Source organism: Rissa tridactyla, chromosome 7 (genome assembly GCF_028500815.1).
Source record: "Rissa tridactyla isolate bRisTri1 chromosome 7, bRisTri1.patW.cur.20221130, whole genome shotgun sequence".
NCBI classification, from domain to species: Eukaryota; Metazoa; Chordata; class Aves; order Charadriiformes; family Laridae; genus Rissa; species Rissa tridactyla.
In genome coordinates, this window is record NC_071472.1 from 45,696,316 (window position 1) to 45,716,083 (window position 19,768).

The following is a 19,768-nucleotide window of genomic DNA, read 5'->3' on the forward strand; positions in this document are numbered from 1 at the left end:
TGTGACAGCACGACAGCAAATCACCCCCAGGAACAGCGGAAAGCAAAAGGCCAGGGGGCAGGCGACTGGCGTACAAACACGCCGGACTCAGCGTCTCGGAGGAACGGGCGACTGTAACGTGGCACGATCCATCACACCTGCCCGTAAGCTGACATAAAAGCAAGTGCTATAAAGCAATCCCAAGGAGTAGGATACCAGTCGCCAAAGGATTCGGATGTTCAAGGGGGAGTCCAGGAGGTGATGCAAGGTCTTCCAGCAAAACTGGGATGCTTGAAGGGCAGGTGCCTGAAGGAGGCCGGGTGGAAAGGCCTTCCTTAATTTGGGGGTGAAGCCGGCCTTGCTGCAGGGCTGGGACAATATTTGGTCATGCATATTATTATTGTTACTATAATGTTCTGCTGAGTTGGCAGAGCCGGGACGGACATACGCAGGGAAACGCAGATGGTCTCTGTTTCTTGCCATCAGGCTGCCAGCTGCCTTTTAACCGCGTTCGGTGTTGGTGAGGAGTTCAGATGAAAAAGAAATACGGCTCGAACAGCTCTCAGAGCCAAGGCTGTGATTGCAGCAGGGGCTCTTGGAAAATAGCGTTTTCGTTTGTAAAAATGAACAGGTTTGACCTGAAAGTCCTTGACAGAGGATGACTGCAAAGCCTTACAGAGACTGTGAGCAGACTAAAAGCTGGTTGGGAATTTCTAACTACAAGCTTTTTTGGTTGAAAATCACAGGAGTGTAACGCCATTGATTACATTTTCACCAAGAACAATCCTCGGGCCTAGGAGAAATCCGTAGTCAATGAAGAGAGTGTCTTACCCTTGAAAAAACCCAACGCTCGGTGATTACGAGACAGGACCGGTCCGAGGCTTCTGCCCTGCCTGAGTCACCGGAGGCTGGCGAGACTCATAAAATCAACTTTGTGGCTCTGGACGAGGTAGGGAAGAGATCTGTGTGTCCCACAGCCCCAGCAACGGCACCACAAGTTAGTCTTCTCATAAGAAAGGACAGATGAAAAGACAAAAAAATAACCTTGCCTTTGCAGCCATGATGAAGAGGGAGCTTTCTGAAAGCTTTATGAATATAATGGGATGAAAAAAACCTCATTCCTCATCTCAGTTTATTATGAGCCTCATTTATTGGTGCGTAATTTCACGTCAAATTTTCTCTTGGCATTTCCCCAGCGTGCTTTTTGTAAGAAGACAAAGTTCAGTTTGGCTTGGAGTTGGTTTTTAGGAAGACGCAAGCCTGTTTTTTGTTTTATAGGGTAATTTATATCCCAGACACTGTAGGCACATGCATGGAGTAAATGTGCTGCTGCTCACCTTGTATAGTGATGAGTGAAAGGAGAAAGCAGATTTCAGAGAGTTATTGTTTCAGACACCCAGAAATACTTTAAAGGACAGTTGTCCTCCAGGGAGTGATGCTATAAAACCAGCTTTCAGGGGGCCTAACTTTGCTACACCTCAGCAATTCCTGACCGAATTGCAGCCGCCAGGCACTTTGAGAGCTGGGACCGCTCTGGCTCATGCATCATCCCCACGTTAATGAGTGCTCAGTGCTGGAAACGTGACCACGGCCCAGGCAACGGGGGACGGGAAGGGATGTCCCAGGGCTGCCTCCACTCAGCAGGGCCCAGAGGGCTAATAAAGAAGCAAACCAACGTGCTTTGCCGTACGGAGGGGAATATGTCAGTTGAAACAATATAGGAATCCTTCTACAGCTGCTCATACCCATTGCTGCTGTTTAAGAGGATTTAAGTAATTTATTTCCCTGCAAGAACACGGAGGGTGAGAGCCAAAGCATGGCTGCGCCAAGCCTGCTGGCATCACTCATGCCAACCCTTTTGCTTCCCAGATGCACCAGCCTACAGCGAACGCCAACACGACAAGCCTCTGGCCCCCACAATCCTCGAAATACCTGCTGACGTACCCCAAAGATGCAACCTGGATCCCACATTTCAGTGCAGCCCAATGCCCCTGCTCGGCCAGCCAAGAAATGTCTCCTGCTATGGGAAAGTCTCTCGAGTCTTCCCCACAGGAGCAAGGGCTGGCTGGACGAGACGCAGAGGGTGGCACAGCATCTCTGGGGCTGGAGATGAAGGGAAACCATTGCCTAAGCATCAAAGCCAGGACTGCCAGGTAACCCAAATCTGTCCTGCAAACATCTTCACCCGTGCCCAGAAGGGTGCAAATGTCAGAGCAGACCATGCACTGGCAGTAGGCGCTACGTATCTGCCGCGTTTTATCTCAACAGCCATAATACAAAGCATGGGTGATGAGGCACCCTGAGCCCCACGCCTAGCAGGGTTCAGACATTTCCACATAAGATACTGAGGGAGCATGGCCAGCAGTGGATGTACCCCTGAGCGACGCACAGGAAAGTGTGAAAATTCAGAGTCAGGGTGCCTCCTTTGCCACGGAATCACGGAATCACGGAATCTTCAGAGTTGGAAGGGACCTCCAGAGATCATCTAGTCCAACTCCCCTGCTAGAGCAGGGTTGCCTAAAGCACATCCCTCAGGGCTGCATCCAGGCGGGTCTTGAAAATCTCCAGAGAAGGGGACTCCACAACCTCCCTGGGCAGCCTGTTCCAGTGCTCTGTCACCCTCACTGTAAAGAAGTTTTTCCGTGTATTTGAACGGAACTTCCTATGTTCTAGCTTGTGCCCATTGCCCCTTGTCCTGTCGCTGGGAACCATTGAAAAGAGCCTGGCTCCGTCCTCCTTAAACCCACCCTTTAGGTACTTGTAAACATTAATCAGGTCCCCCCTCAACCTTCTCTTCTCCAGGCTAAAGAGTCCCAGCTCTTTCAGCCTTTCCTCATAAGGGAGGTGCTCCAGTCCCACAATCATCTTGGTTGCCCTTCGCTGGACTCGCTCCAGTAGTTCCCTGTCCCTCTTGAACTGGGGAGCCCAGAACTGGACACAGTACTCCAGTTGTGGCCTCACCAGTGCAGAGTAGAGGGGAAGAATGACCTCCCTCGACCTACTGGCCACAGTCTTCCCTATGCAGCCCAGGATGCCATTGGCCTTCTTGGCGACAAGGGCACACTGCTGGCTCATGGATAATTTGCTGTCCACATCTTTCTCCACAGAGGATGGAGAGCTGGTAGCCCAGGAGAAGTTCAAGGACCTGTGGGATGAGTGTTATGCCCAAGAAACATAGCATGGGACAGAAAAAAAAAAATCAGTCTGTCCTGGGGATACTGGAGGTGTCTTTGATGCCCACAGCCTGGATGTGGGGAGGGGTGGGAGCACCTGTGCTTGAGGAGCATCTGGAGCAACCTCACCTGACAACAGCATTGTGGTCCAAATTCTGTAGAATCATAGAATCGCCTAGGTTGGAAGGGACCTTTCAGATCATCAAGTCCAATCATCAACTTAAGTATGACAAAAGCCACCACTAAACCCTATCTCTAAGCACTATGTCTACCCGGCTTTCAAATACCTCCAGGGATGGTGATTCAACCCCTTCCCTGGGCAGCCTCTTCCAATGCTTGGCAACCATTTTAGTGAAGAAATTCTTCCTAATATCCAATCTAAACATCCCCTGGTGCAACTTGAGGCCATTCCCTGTTGCCCTATTGCCTGATACGTGAGAGAAGAGGCCGACCCCCCCGGCTACCCCCTCCTTTCAGGGGGCTGTAGGGAGCGAGAAGGTCTCCCCTCAGCCTCCTCTTCTCCAGGCTGAACACCCCCAGCTCCCTCAGCCGCTCCTCACAAGACTTGTGCTCCAGAGCCCTCACCAGCTCCGTTGCACTTCTCTGGACACGCTCCAGCACCTCAGTGTCCTTCTTGTGGTGAGGGGCCAAAACTGGACACAGCACTGGAGGTGGGGCCTCACCAGTGCCCAGTACAAGGGGATAGTCACTGCCCCAGTCCTACTCACCACAGTGAATTTGGTGTTCCTCTCCATGGAAATCTTTAGTAAAAGGCAAAAGACTTACACGATCCGAAGAAAAATCAGAGTATCTCTGTTCTAGTTTGTTCAGAGTATCTCTATAGCAGTGGAAATTCAAATTTCCACAAATTCAGTGCAAAGAGCAACACAGGAACAGCTCTGTTCAACAGGAGCCGAGTTAGGCCAAAGATAAGCACTGCAGAACCTCCCTCGGGATTTAGGCTCTGGTGAAAAGCTTAAATAAATCTAACTGTGCTAAGGATCTATGAACCTGCATGGCCACTTGCCCCTGCCCTCCGCAGCCCCTTGAGCAATGGAGATGCCCTGGCTGCTCTCCACATCTGGCTTTCTCCACCCGAGCCCAGAGTGACCAGGGTGGACTCTGACTGCAGTCCAGCCTGTTAAACCAATGCCTGGCAGATCCCTCACCACCCCTTGCCAGGGGCGCGCACCAACCCTGTGAAAAATCGGTGAAAAGCTGACACCTGCCAGAGTTTCAAGTGAAGATAAGGGATGGCTGAGTCCTGAAACGGATTTCTTCATCCACCAGTGAATCTCAACCGCAACACACGGCCTATTGCACGGCAAGAGTTATCATCTTTCACAGCAAAGATGATCAGCGCCTTCCTCGCATAAAAATCAACTTGTCAGTAAAAACACTACAATCCAGTGGGGTGAAAACAGCGGTCCCTTCCCCGCCTCTACCTGTCCCCATCTGTCAGCTGGTAACAGGCAGGGATGACAAATCGTTTTCTATCACGACGAAAGAGCGATGGGAGCTCTGCGGCTGCTGCCTGCAATTTCCTCTCCCGAGGAGGGATGGCCATAAACCGCCCGAGCGCTGCGGCGGGGAGAGCAGAGCCGCTCGCCGGCTCCCGGGCGCAGAGGTTACAGCCTGTTTAGAAAAAGAATCAAAATATGGCTCCGTTTCCACGGGGGCGGTTGTGATGAAAAACATTTTACCAGTTTGGAAAACTACACCGGAGCTTCTTGTAAAGCATCTTCAAGCACCTACAGTAAATACTGCGCTGACAACTAAAATGCCAAACATAGGATCTGAATTCATACTTGTACTGATTCCTGCTCTTAAAAGAAATACAGGCAGTGATTGGATAGTGTTCAGTGCTGGAAATATTTCTTCCGACCACACAAGAATCACTCTGAAGAGGGGATACAGAGGGGAACGGGGATACGGGTACAAATAAACAGGCTGCAGCTGTACACGAAGGTAACGTATTACCGGTGTACCACTATTCCTAAAGCTATATTTCTAAGACCTTTTCCAAGGTCAGTCCTACTCTGCCTCTTATTTTGTTCCAAGTAAACTTGAGTTTCGTATGGAAACAGCCTTAAGCCCCAATTTCTAAGTGGATTTTGGTGCCTGACTGATAAAACATTTTTGAGAAGCTGGTCTTGAGTTTCTGTTGTTGGGTTTGGGTTGGGGACAGGGGGGTTGTTGGTTTGGTTGTTTTTTTAACGTGTCCTAAACTGCAGGAGTCTCTGGGATCCTGGCAAGCCGTAGCCAGCTCTATGATCCCTCCATCGACCCACTGCTGCTGTGGCTGCTCCGCGCCACAGGGAGGAGGGAGATGTGATCCATCCCCACACAGCTTCATCCTGCAGACCACGCTGGGCCAACTCTAACTCCAACGTCTATTAAAGACAATTACCCCAGGCTTCGGTGGTTCCCCTGTTACTTTTACCAAGGGTTAGCCTCCAACTTTGCAAACTAGGTCTTGCTCTAACTCCAAAATGTCTTTCCCCGATGGGTGAGCCCAGAGTTTGGTCCCCTTCCCCTCCTGCCAACAGCCCCGTTCCAGCATCCCCACCACTGGCACTGACTTCCACATCATCTGCATCTGACCAATTTCGTGAAGGCTGCAGTTCCTTGCTATAAATCCTCAGAAATGTCAAGAGAGTAGCTATTTGAACAGTCCATACTCCCCAGATAAGCAACTGATATCTGGCAATTTTACCCCAAAGCCTTCAACTAGTCCAAGGCATGTTCTCTCCGTCCTTGCAACCAGAAACGTCTGTCAGCTGAGGCACCGACACCTCCTCCAACCAACCAACCACACAACAGACCTTGGGAGACATCTTGCAGCAAACCCTATCTGTGCTCCTCAAAGTCCTTCCCTCAGAAGTTCAGGCTGACTTGTCCCCACGCTTCCCAGAAAAACCTTTCACTGCCGCATGTGTAATTTCATGATTAATTCAGCCTCAGCAAAGCTAGGTGCAGACAGGGAAAAGAAAAACCACCCTCCACATCAGGAGAAACTTGATTCAACCCTAACTACTGTGTCTCAGCGAACCCTCACAAGCCTAATAAAGCCTTATGAATAAATTACATGCTTTTCAGCTTCCTATTTTTCAAAGCGATAAAAAGTGTAACAACACATCACTGCAGATCTCCCGCGTGCCGCAAGCCTTGGCGCGCCCATCGCACAGCGGCTGGTGAAGCCGTCAGGAATGCCGGAATTCACGCCCCGGCGCTGATGGACAGGGTGGTTAAAAAGGGATTTCAGGTGCTGCCGACCGTCAGGTCTCTCTGCCTGCGCCCAGACTTTAATATATTAATCAGAAGAACCGAGAGAGAGCGACATTTGAAGATGATCAAACAAAAAAGCCCCGGCAAAACGACATTTCAAATGACAGCAGTAATGCACATCGCCGAGTCAAAACGTGACACCCGCTATTAGATGTCTGCGCGTTTGGTTGACGTTATAAAAACAAATTCCACCCTAACCAGGGATATTTTTACATTTTGATGACAGGCACTAACTATTGAGATATTAGGCTCATGCAAGTAGAAAGCCAGCCAAATATCCGTCCCCCAATGGTATTTATGTGCTGCCCATTATGCTCGTGTCCATCACCCTCCATTCCAGAGACGTGCACAATGTCGGATACAGACACAGGGTATCCGTGCCGGAACCTGTGTTCCCAGCTGGGCTGGGAAAGCAAGCCTGTGCTAGCATATTTATTTTACAAAAAAAAAAAGAGGAAAAAAGCAAAACCATCTTTCTTGTGACTCATAGCCCTGCTCTGACATCCTCCCCTGCTCCCACCCAGCGCCCCATGGCGGGGAATTTCTGCCTCCCGCAGGGCTGGATACGGGCTGTCCGTCCCTCACCTCAAGCCCACGGATGCTGAAAGAAGCTCTTCCTCTAAATATCCTCACTATTCTCTTCTTAACAAAAAGATACAGCCATAATTTTGTGTAAAATGTATGCAGGAAGAGAAGGATTTTGATTTTCTGAATGCAGAAAGAGTCAAGCTCCCTTGTGGAATTTAAATACACCTATTTGATGGCTTTCCTTTTTTTTTTTTTTTTGCCTGACCCTCTCAACGTTTCAGCATATGAATAATTGTACTCATATAAACAAAATGGGCTCCTTCATGGATGAAACGCACACAAGAGATTTGTGCCATTAAAATGCGATTTAATCTATTTTAAGGGTTTCTGACAGACTGAAGGGTACACAGGCACGGTGCCCTCTGGGAGCGGATCAATGTCACTGCCGGCGCCATGAGGTTACTCCTGTGCCTAAGCGGCTGCAGGACGAGAATCTGATTATTAAAGAAATCACCACTAACAACAATATGCTCAATGCCCTCGTCGTACCCATTTGATTTGTGAATCTCCGTATTCCCAGCCCTCACAGCTACGCAGCAACTCTGCCCGCTCCACGCGCGCGACGCTGGCTTGGCGGCACCGGAGGTCTGGTCTGTTCCATCCAGATGTCAGAAAAATGGGGGGAAAAAAAAATATCTGGGGTATTAAGAGGACATGTCGTGCTCTTCCTCTGGAAATAGTTTAAAAAGATCCAACCCAAACTTCAGACAATTTAACATTCATAGTAAAAAGTAGCTCGAGTCAGTCATTAAATCTCAAAGGGATCCCTGAATTGTGCTTTTCTTAATGAATTCAATAATCGATTCTTACTCCACAAATAAGGTGTGGGATGGATCAGCTAATAAGCATTCTCAGTTAATTGCTTTCTCCAAGTGACAATTTGTACAAATGATACCATCAAAGTAGTAATAATATCCTTATTGATTAAATTAATCTCTAAAAGACAACTCAAATAAGTTTAATTAGCAATGCATGACAGAAGCACAAAATACTCTGAAAGCAACCTTGTAACCCATCCCAGACTTTGAAATCATGGCAACAGTCATGCAATAGACTTTCACGTCTTTATTCAAATAGACACGCACAATTTTATGGAGCGTCTTTAGTCAATGTCTGTGACGAACCATGAAAACCCATGAAACCCTCCCTTGCAGAGAAGCAGCGAGGCACGCAGCAAAAAGAGTCTTCCCACTTCGTCCCACAGTCACTAAAAGCCAGGGCCACAAACAGTTTTAAAATAAAACAAAAAGTTTCAACAGAAGGAGCAGAGACGGTCCGAGAAACCTCTGTGCCAAAATTCACACGTGGAGCTGGTGGGGACCCAGAGCAGCGTCAACACTCTCAAACCGCAGAAATTGGACAGCAGGTTATAAAACGAGAGCAGAAACTTGTTCAGCACAGCAAAGGGTTAGAAGAGTTGGCTCAAAGCTTGTTCAGAAAGAGCAGATTTATTCCTTCTGGAACCAAGAGAAGCAGCTGGGCCTGGGGCAGGGGCCGGGCTGTGGCCCAGAGCACCCCAGGAGGAGTGACGGGAGCCTGGAGCAACGCTCGCTCTCCCTGTTCCTACACAAGACCGAGACCAGGTATCAGATGTCTCCAGCAGCTTCACCGGTGTCCCCTGGTCACCAGCCGGGTGCGAGGGGGAGATTTCCACAAGCAGTCTGCTGCGGGGAATTACCAACGCAGGAACACACCAAACGTTTGGTCCTTGTGCCTCTCAACACTAAGAGAGACCTAGCGCTATTATAATTTGATTGTGACCTGATATGAATTGATAAGTGAAAGCACGCTTTAGGGGGGAATGGGAGGCGGGGGGGAGAAAAAAAAAAAAACACATTGAAAACCTCTCAGTTGAAATATTAGCCTAAACTGCCTTGCTTAGCAAACACTTCTCCGCTCTCTGCCAAGAAAAGGGGAATTAGACTCAACTCTGCCTGGGGAAGTGAGGCAGTGGACATCAGGGACAAGAGGCGTGGATAAGCGTAACCTTCTGGAGACACTCCAGTGTGATAAAAGAAAACACAACAACACAGAGAACAGCACGTTGCCCTCGTCAGGGCCAAAGCTACCCCTCAAGCAGAACAGGAATTTGCCTGGGGCGGCAACACAAAGCTTAATGGCTTTATTATTAGTAGTACCTGAGCAACCCGAGGATGCTTCCCAGCACGTACGGCAGAGCAGCGAGCCCGGAGCCACCTTTGTTAACGTGAGTAACGGGATTTCATTTTTTTTAAGTGGCTCATGCAGGAGCTTTCTCATTTAGCTAACTGAATTCAGCAACTGAAAGAAACATATGGCCCGTATATTTCAGCCCACGGAGGCGCAGTACAGCTTATTTTAGAATATTTGAAGCACATTAATAGAATAAGACTCTTGTACAGTACATGGCCTTGGTCCTTCTAGGTTAGGACAGCCCAACCTTCTCAATTATTTATTTCATTTTTTAATTTAGATTACTTGCATTTCGTTACCGTAATATAGTTAGCTGGTGCTTTTGCAGACACACGTCCTTCTCGTAGCCTCGATGGGTTTATTATCTCATTTTTGTTCTTTGAGCATTTTTTGGCAATATAAGAACGTAACGTTTAAAAAATGTCCCATGATTCTCAGAAAGATGATGGTATTTGCACCGTCATCAAAAGGAAAATAAATACTTTCTGTGTTTATTTTCATCCAAGAATCACTGAAACAAACAAGGAACCACCAAATTACTTTTCCGACTACAGCCAGCCACTTAGCAGGCAAAACAGCAAAACACGCACAAAAAGCCTAATAATTTTATATTCAAGTTGATAATTTGAAACAATTTTATTAATAAGGAGTCCTGTATTACTAATAACGTGCTACAGCTGCTACAGACCGCAGCCATGGCAGGTCTCAAGCACGTGAGGAAGGGCTGGCAACCTCCGTACGTCAGGACTTTTAGAAACAGATACATCCCCCTGAGACCTGACATCTGCCTGAATCCCTAACAACTCTCTATCCAACGGCTAGCCTCGGATAAACTACGTATAACGGAAATCTTACTATGAAGTGGAACACAAACACCTGGCAAGCGCAGAGACAGCACCTCCAGGACCGCTCTCCACGTGAGCTACCTGACCCGCACACACAACGGCCAGCGGCTATTAAATGGGCCATTAGCTCTCGGTCGCTAAATAAGACACTTGCAAAGACATTGATTTTTGGAGCTCGGGTATCTTTAAAATCTACTTTCTACACAGTCTTACAAAGTGGATTTCCTAAGTATTTTCGCTCTCAAAACCACCAGTATTTTTAAAACCTGGACCAAAACACACGGCGTGCGAGTGGGCAAGCAGCAGGGAAACACATGGGTTGGAACCCCAAGCCTGGGAAAGTCACTAGGGGAAGAGAGGGATTATTTTCTTCCAAAAGGATGTTTTGGAAAGGATAGCCTTTCTGAAAAGTCCAGCATGTGAAAAAGAAGACATATGCTCGTCACTTGTCCCTGAGACATCCATCTTATTTTTCCAGTTAAGAAGCCAATCTTCCATGAAATCCCCCAAAACCCTAGCAGATGGGTTGAATTACTGATTTTGAGAAGGCTGGTTCCACAATGATATTATTAAAAAAATCCCATAAACAAACAAATAAGGAGGGCCACAAGAGAAGCTTGGTTTAGAGCGGGATCTCTCTAGACCAAAGAAGTGAGCTGCACGATGATGTGCAATAATTACTTCATATGGAGAAGAGCTGAGTGGCATATTTAAAGCCTTTAATTTCTACTCCCTTGTTTAAGTGAGATTATTGCTCCCCGTAGCCAATAACAATGCATTTCTTAAGTTTCTTCCGATTTGCCAGCAAAGCAAATATCCTCTGGTAAATCTACGAACTGAACAATGATTTTTCATTTTTACAACAGCGCAGTCAATTCCATTTTCCAGTTATAAGTCTCGAGCCTCTCCCTATCAGCTTGTTAACGTACAAGCACTGAACTCTAAAACATGCCTGGAAGAATCTCCGTAGACTTTGCCATCCCAAGTTGCTTCTGAACATTGAATTCATTGCTTTATGAATCACTTCACTGTATGTAAACACTTGAATCACTAAGCCACATCTAATATCGTAATCAAGTGATGTTGTCACGGTGGATTCTGCAACGACGAATATCTGCACGGGGGCACCCAGGCAGCTCTGAAAACACAGCTATTAGTGTTTCTCTTTTAAAAGCAGGTTTTGCCTGTTCATGAACTTATTCTATTTGCAGATGCTAAATGCCTGTAAAATATTTTCAGGCTTTGTGCCTTCTTGAGATAACTCCCAAGAGTCCCACCAGCCCTGCTAAGACTGTTCACAGGACAAAAATGACACGGTATTTTTCCTGGTATTTGAGATACCTGTAACTTGTAGCAACGGTGTGACAAGGTGATGAGGGCCTTTTTAAGTTGGGATGCTATTTCATCTCGGTAGCTTTTTGCATCAGGTCAGACAGATAAGCATCCAAGAAAAAAAATAATACCTACACTCACCTCTAAAAGCAAGTCCTTTTTCCCCCTTAAACTTAAAATAAAATGCTATAAAACACATCAATGCTTCATTCCCCTGAAGCGTTCTAATAACTGTTTACGTTATCTTGTTAAAGTGTTGCTTTGGGTTCCTTACGTACCGTTGGTGCAATTTTTCTCGCGCATGTGTCACAAACCTTGATGCCGAGCTCTATGTTCTCCCCTCCGTACACGTCCATCCCCGGATCGAGAAGCCCAATCTCTCCAAAGAACTTTCTGTGCACAACGAATGAGCAACCGATCATCGCCGGCGTCCTGTATGAAAAGAAAACCAACAGAAATGCACCATTATTGACATTTTCCAATTTTTAATGGACCGAGGGCTAGTTTCTGCAAAGTTACTCGGGGAGTTTGCAGCAATGAGTGAGCTCTGCGCCTTTGAATACGCTACTTTACCACTGCAATGAAATTGTCCAAAATTTAAGTTCATTTCACTGTGTAGACTGGAGAAAGAGTTCTCCTAGGATTAAATTACGGAAAAGCCTTCAGGTCTTGGCTCTGTTGCAAACATCTCAGTGTGTCTACGGGCAAGGGCACAAATTCTTGGGGCTTCCATTCCCCAGTTGTGAAGGAAATATAATAATGGCATTTCCTTTCTCCTACTTTCTTCCAGCATGTCTAGTAACAGGCTGGACTTCAGGAGAGACGCTAGTTTTTACAGTGCCTTGTGAAACGAGGGATCTTTCTTATATATCTGAGATATATTGTATATGTATCTTATATATCACAAAGGAGTCATTATCAACTTGTGACAAGGTAAACTGCAAATCTGCAAAAGCAAATTCTTTAAAAATTCAAGCCAACCGCTTGCAGAAACATCTGCTGTGTCATCTGCCCGGTTCCAGCAATACCGAAGGGCTCCCGGGTAGAGACCAAGTTGTCACAGTCGTCTCGCCAACCCTCGTGCCCTGCAGCCATTGGCGCTGCTCGGCTCCACTTCTGCAAGAGCAGCCAAGCACCGTGCCCAGTCAGGGAAAATAACAGAGGAAAACGGGAGCAACGCTAACAATACTGACACCAAGAGAACAGCAGAAAGACTGAGGAAAAGCTCAGTGTCAGGGGTTAATTTTTAATAACTATGCAATTTCAAGGACATAATAGATGGTTATGTTTACTAACGACCCAGGCTGCCACGTGCGCGTGCCCCATCCCTCCCTCGTTACCTTGCAAAACGCTGGACTAGATCTCCATCTGACGCAGCTTCCCCGAGATGAGGATGCTGCTCTGATTCACGCACGCCGAGATCACGTTTGGGGGTACTTTTTGAACGGTTAAACACTTGTGACCCTTTCCATAAAATCACACTTTGCCACAGAGCACAGCACTGAACAAAACCGTATCATTATGCTGCTTGGGGGATACACTAATCTGTTGCGGTTATGGTATGTGGAAAGTTTACCCCCTGGGATATTTTCTGTACTGAAATAAAAATGCAAAAACTGTTCTTCCCTTTAACTTGCTTGCATTTGAATCCATGCTGTAAAGAAAAAAAACCAACAAGGATCCACTCAGAGGGATCAGCAGGGAGGAGACAATGGATTTTACAGCTAAGCTGTGCCAAGGTACTGCCAGACTCTGCTCTTATGGGGAGCTATGGGACCCCCCCCGCCCACCCTGAGCTCAAAGCTTCGACCAAGGGGAAGCTCCACCATGCAGGATGGGATGGCCATCACCTCTGCAGCTCCTCGCCTGGGCCGAGGGGACACTCGCCTTGTGCTGCAGGGTGTAACACCAACGGCCTCCGTACCTGGGAATCTCACACCTCTTAGAAATGCCCTTTCTCCAGAGGGAACCTGGTCTTGAGGTAGAAAACGGGCAATGAGATGGTGTATTTTAACAGCAGCCCCAGAGTCCTGGCTCAAAGCACATTTCAATGCTTGTCCATGCTGGGGAGCATGGTCAAGGCTGAACTACGCAGTCACGGCTCACAGAGGAGGAAAGCACCCTCAAACGTACCCAGGCACAGCTCGCAGAAGGATCAGGCCCACGCTCAACCTCTCCATCCACACCCCAAAAACTGCCCGTACCTGCCAGAGGAGCACCCGGGGTCCCCAGCGCACCCCGGGCAGCCACCGGGCTCAACAACCCCCAAGGACTTACACCTGCCGAGAACCAGCCAAGTCAATCCCTGTGAAACCCTCCAGCCCCGTGGATGAAGAGTTCCAGCCACTTAAGTATTCTTATTTATAGACACTTTGATACTTTTAATAGACTGGTAGAACAGCTGAATGCTCCTGCCATATTAAATTAGTTCGAATTGGAATCCATCAGAGCATTTTTTCAATAGATTTCTTCCCTGACAGCCAGCTCGGCCTTCCTTCCAATAAGCGGTATAATGTTTCATGGTTTGCTGCCACTCTAGTACTTAAGATTTCAATTCTACTGCTTTATTTGTAGCAAGTTAACTGCCATTAGCAGAAACAATTCTTTCTGAAATGATAACCACCTTAGAGATGCCAAATCTAATATCTCCATTATCCTAGATTGCTTCCTGGAATTAAATAGAAGGGTAAGTTGCTCTGGTTTTACATGGAGCATGAACAACCCAGTTCAGCTCTTCCACGGGGAAGAGGTGTGGGGGAGCACGGGAACCTTTGACTTCTCCAGTCAAAACCGGTTAAGTCTGTTAAAGGTGCCTAGAGAACAGCTAAAGCCAGAAAAAAAAAAAAAAAAACAAACCAAAACAAAAAAAACAAACACAAATGAAAGTTTCAGACACATGAAACTGCATTTCTCATCCAATAACGTGGATCACTGGGAACTCACCACCAGATAAACAAGGTTTTCTGAACTGGAAGCCGCTTAACAGCCATGCACGGGAGCTGTTGCCCAAGAAAGCTTTTTTCATCATTATTTTACAACCTGACTTCACTTTATAGACCACAGGGTCACCGATCCTTTCCAAAATGCTCTTGGAAACAGCCTGATTGGGATTTGGTAACTTCACCTTCCAATCTTCCTCTTCTTCGTTCTGCTGCACACCCTGTTTCCAACACAGGACACCGTGAAGCATGCAAAGCAGCACTCCCGAGCGGATCGGAGCTCCCTCAAGCCATACAAATTAAGTGCTACATTCTTCTTTGTAACAATGCCTCCATATTAAATAAATGAGGAATCAAGCGGCGCTCAACAATTTAAATAAAAACACCATTTGATTTTGTAGTAAATCCTTCAAAAAGGTGGACAGTTACAATAACAGATAGCCCATCCACAATGCAATAATGGCCTGCAGACAAAGAGCTGATAAAGCCTCTTGTTCCTCTGCCCCTTAATTAAAAGCATTAACACAGTTTGTTTTGAAAAATCACACACAGCTCAGCTCAGCTAAATGCATTTTTATTTGTCCCGATAGCTATTCTTTCCTTAATGAGAAAGGGAAAGCAGAATTTGGCAGGAAAGGATGAACAGAGATGTTTAGCAGAATTATGGGTTTCGTATCCAGAATCCACAGCGTTAGCTCCTTGCCAGTATTTTGGTTGGCTCCTCTACACAATAAGTGACGAAAGGTCAAGAAGAGCAGCTTTTATGAAATATCCTCAGTCTGAATCTCTAAATAAAAGTGAAGAAGATACAGGGAAAAACGTTTATCCTAGTCTATTAAGTTGCTTTAATGGTCTTCCCTTCTTTAGTGCACAGTTATCATCTAATGATTAAAAAGTCTCAAGTAGATTGCTTCTTCAATTCAAGGAAATTAATTTTCCTACACAATTGGATTTTGCTTCCAATTTTATACTAAAGCGTAGGTTATAAAATATGTAGAAAAAAGATATTAAAAAAATAATTAGCGGTCATACCGCTGAGCGCAAGAAGGCTGAGAACATGCCTTAAGAACTGCTGGGGTGTCCAGTTTCCATTAAACTGCTGTTGTTTTTAATAAACGTCAATCACGGAGTTGCTCACCTGCAACAAACCCAACCCTAGCGCTTCAGGAGACACGGCATCGCGCTTAGCACATTTGGGATGGTCCTTTACCTGCCCAGAAAGGTGTTATTTGTCCCTCTCCCAAACTTGCCATTCCTAATTAAACATACCCGATTCAAACACCTTATTCTCCATTTGGAAATTGCAGACTTGTCCAAAACACACGGAGTTTCCCACTCGTGCTGCCCGTCTGCACCTCCACGTTCCAGCTGGGGCTCACTGGTGGGAGCCAGCATCTCAGCAGGACGCACTGGGAGAGCCTGAGTTCCGTGGCTTTTATTTAACCAACTCATCACACGTTGAAAATTTCAGGTAAACTAAGCCTGTAGCTCTAAGCAGGGGTCTAGCTACTATTTCCCTGATGACCCCAGGCTAAGGAAGATCACCATCTTTATTTTTATGTGACACTCTATGATAAAATGCATGATTTTTTTTTGGTCATACACGAAATTTGCAACAGAAACAATTGTCAGTGCCATGTTCTCCTGCGTTTGTGGCACAGTGAGCGTATCGCAGAATAAATCAAGACCAGGATGAGCAACACAGGTTTACAGCAAGAGAATACCCGCGTGGAAATTAAATACAAGCACGTGATGTTAAGGATTGACCCCTCTGGTCATAAGCCAGGGTTACTCAGACCCCAGCAGCAGAGCTCCGCGGGGCAGAGACCATGCAAAACCCTCTGCTCCACTGGCAACAAGACGCGTCCTGGGGGCTCAGGGACTCCAGGCTGGAGCCCTCCCGCTCCAGCTGCCTTCCTGGCTGGTCCAGCCCACTGCAGACCACGCACTGGGCCCAGTCTGACCACAGCAGGACAGCTCTGGGGATGGCGGAGGGGCAATGATCCACTGAGTGCTCCAAAGGCCACCCCGGGACTGCCACCATCCCCGGGCAACATGCTGCTGTGATGGCGATCTGCAGTCAGTCCTACTGCAAAGCCACAGAGGAAACCTCTGGTTCCTCAGGGTTTGGGGGGCAGAGAAATGGAAGAGGAGATGAACCGAATTAATTAAAAATGAACTGGAAAAAAACAAGCCCATTTTTCCATTGTACTTGGCTTAGTGATCATCCGCACCCTTGGGAACTGCCTCCTCAACTGCAAGGGCAAATACCTTATTCAACATACACATCAAGGACCTGGACGAGGGGACAGAGCGTATCCTCAGCAAGTTCGCTGATGACACAAAACTGGGAGGAGCGGCTGACACACCAGAAGGCTGTGTGGCCATTCAGCAAGACCAGGACAGGCTGGAGAGCTGGGCAGAGAGGAACCTCATGAAATTCAACAAGGGCAAGTGTAGGGTGCTGCACCTGGGGAGGAATAACCCCCCGCACCAGCACAGGTTGGGGCTGACCTGCTGGAGAGCAGCTCAGCTGAAAGAGACCTGGGAGTCCTGGTGGACGACAGGATGCCCATGAGCCAGTGATGTGCCCTGGTGGCCAAGAAGGCCAATGGCATCCTGGGGGGCATCAAGAAGAGTGTGGCCAGTGTGGGAGGAAGTCATCCTCCCCCTCTGCTCTGCCCTGGGGAGGCCGCACCTGGAGCACTGTGTCCAGTTCTGGGCTCCCTGGTTCAAGAAAGACGGGGAACTGCTGGAGAGGGGACAGGAGCATCAAGGGCCTGGAGCATCTCTGTGCTGAGGAAAGGCTGAGAGCCCTGGGGCTGTTCAGCTGGAGAAGAGCAGGCTGAGAGGGAATCTCATCGATGCTCAGCAATATCCAAAGGGCGGGGGGCAAGAGGATGGGGCCAGACTCTTCTCAGTGGTGCCCGGGGACAGGACAAGGGGCAACGGGCACAAACTGGAACACGGGAAATTCCATCTCAACATGAGGAGGAACTTCTTTCCTGTGAGGGAGGCAGAGCCCTGGCACAGGCTGCCCAGAGAGGTGGTGGAGTCTCCGTCTCTGGAGACATTCCAACCCTGCCTGGACGCGTTCCTGTGCCACCTGCTCTGGGTGACCCTGCTCTGGCAGGGGCTTGGACCAGATGGTCTCCAGAGGTCCCTTCCCACCCCAGCCATTCTGTGATTCAGGGAAATGCAGGGTGCCCCTGTCTCACCCCGTCAAGCCCACCCCAGCTTCTCCCAAAAGCAAACATGCAGGGCAGACACAGCCTGGGTGCATGCTGTGGAGCAGTATTTGCTTTAAAAGTGAACTTCAGATCATTAATTTAAGAACTTTGCAGTAATGGAAGGGAAATGTTTGAGCGCCGGGGCAGCCGCAGGAGGCAGCTAACAGCAGCGTGCAAGGGCAAGATGCTGATCACAAAAGCCCAAAAAATTAATATCACACACGGAGCGCATCTCCGAAGGAGAAATATATATTGCTTCTGCCTCCTATGGAGGGGCATCCACATGCAGACACGGAGTCAGGCAGGAGCCACGCTCTCAGCTTCCCCTCACTGCCTGCGTAATGGCTTGGGCAGATGAAAGCTGGATGTGTCTTTCACAAGAATGTAATAAAATTTCTATGAAGGAACGGCATTTTAGCCCACAGCAGCGTACCTTGCTTAATATTATCCCCAGGATGGCATCTGCAATAGTTGTTTCTTGAATAATTCTAGCTTCCCTGCCCCACTGACCTTGGTTAATTGTCTGTTTCAAATGGGTTTATTTTCCCCGCTGTTGCTAAGTACTACAGAATCCGCGAAACAAATTAAAAAGAAGAGATACCCCATAAAAGAGATGCTAGATGGAATGCCTTTTCTGAATTTACTGGAGATTAATACGACTTAAACTTTTAATGGCAAAGAAGCTGTGAAAACTATGTGTTTTTTAAAATACCTATTATGCCTACCCATGTCTGCGACCTTGCTCAAGACAGATTTGACTTTCTCGCTGCTGTATGCCTGCTCCCATTTCCACGTCAAGAAGCGGCTCTCTCTGGGACCTCGGGCAAAGCATTGAACTTCTTTGTACCCCTGTTTCCTGCTCTGTCAGATGATAATACCTTGATGCTCTTGAGAAAAAGCTTTTATAAATCACCTCAGTGATTTTCAGATTGGAGCTGCTGCAGTAACTACCATACCGTTATGTGCGCCAGGCCCCCCGATTTAAGTCATCTATGGTGAGAAAAGCACTGGTAGTGAATAACCTTATAAGTGAGGAATCGCACACCCAATTTGCTGTTTCTAGCCTTGCTTTAAGCCAGCGGCAGCAAGGAAAGCTGCGTGCCCATCCTTACGGTGCCCACGGTGGGCTTAGACAATGTGCGAGTCTACAGCAGATTCCTATTTACACATCCAAGCTTCAGGACTATAACTCAACTGTAAAATTTCCCCTCCAGGATAAAAACTGCTGCCGAGGTCATTGCCTAAAAGCACTCTCCTTCCTTGTGGATTCTACAAAACCCAAGGATGCGCCAGCACTAAAAATCCCCAGATGCCTGAGCACCTGCCTCCACGCTCCCACTTCTTCAGCACTTTTCGCAGGACTTTTCGTACAGATGTGTGCTGCCATAGGCTGTCCAAACGCTCACGTGCAGGTAGTAATTGTCCCCAATCCCACATACATTGTCAGCTGAAGTAAAACTCTAGCCCCAAAGATCTCCATTACACAGATCAGGTCTTACCCCGTTTCCACAGCCACTTGGATGCAGAAGACACTTAGACCATGTGCCAACTGCCCAACCACCTCCCACAGCCATCTTGTTGGGACCTCCGCAAACGAAGCCGACCTCGGGAAACCCTTCCAAGACCAACAGCTGTAGGACGGGGGCGAGCCTCGCGCAGGGTGACGAAGATTTGCGGACGGCGGTTTGGACTGTTCCCCATCCCTGGCCATGGCGCAGGGTGGTAACTCCGCCGGCCCCGGCCCCGCGCTCCCCGCGCACACCGGGGAGCGGTGCTGCACCGCAGCGTCTGAGGTGTGCGGTTCTGAGTCCCAGAGTACAAGCCCCGAAGAAGTCACCTTGGAGGAAGTACATTTGATAATTACCCTTTAAATGGGACTCAGTCTCTGTTCAGGAATGGTTTGGGGGAAACAGTTGCAATTACAGGTCTCTCCCTTGAGATATACTTAAAAGATGTCTCTTCGTTTTAGCTGATTTAATGGCGGTTGTGGAGCTATTCCTGGAGGCAGAGACAGGCACTCAGGGGAAACACAGACTTTCGCACTTGGTGGGAGCCCTTTGGCCACAGCGATGAGCCCCGGAGCCTCCCCAGAGCTCGGGGAAAGGCTCCATACCAGGAGCCGCTGCAGCAGGATTGCGCATTCGCAAACATCAGTATCCGGGGCTTGACCCTTAACGGCGTCCCATTTATCCACAAAGGCAGATTTGGGGGAAATAATAGCG

The 19,768-nt window shown here is 47.9% G+C and overlaps 1 protein-coding gene and 1 non-coding gene across 2 annotated transcripts in view; both read right to left on the reverse strand.

The window, feature by feature from the left end:
- Nucleotides 1-19,768, reverse strand: part of GALNT17 (polypeptide N-acetylgalactosaminyltransferase 17) — a 219,938-nt gene that overhangs the window by 66,723 nt on the left and 133,447 nt on the right. The window contains exon 6 of the mRNA XM_054210227.1: nt 11,692-11,809. Coding sequence (XP_054066202.1) covers nt 11,692-11,809 — 118 coding nt within the window. The remainder of the gene's footprint in view (nt 1-11,691; nt 11,810-19,768) is intronic.
- LOC128913229 (U5 spliceosomal RNA) lies at nt 3,890-3,957 on the reverse strand. The gene has a single exon (XR_008467893.1). It is a non-coding gene; the product is annotated as a U5 spliceosomal RNA (small nuclear RNA).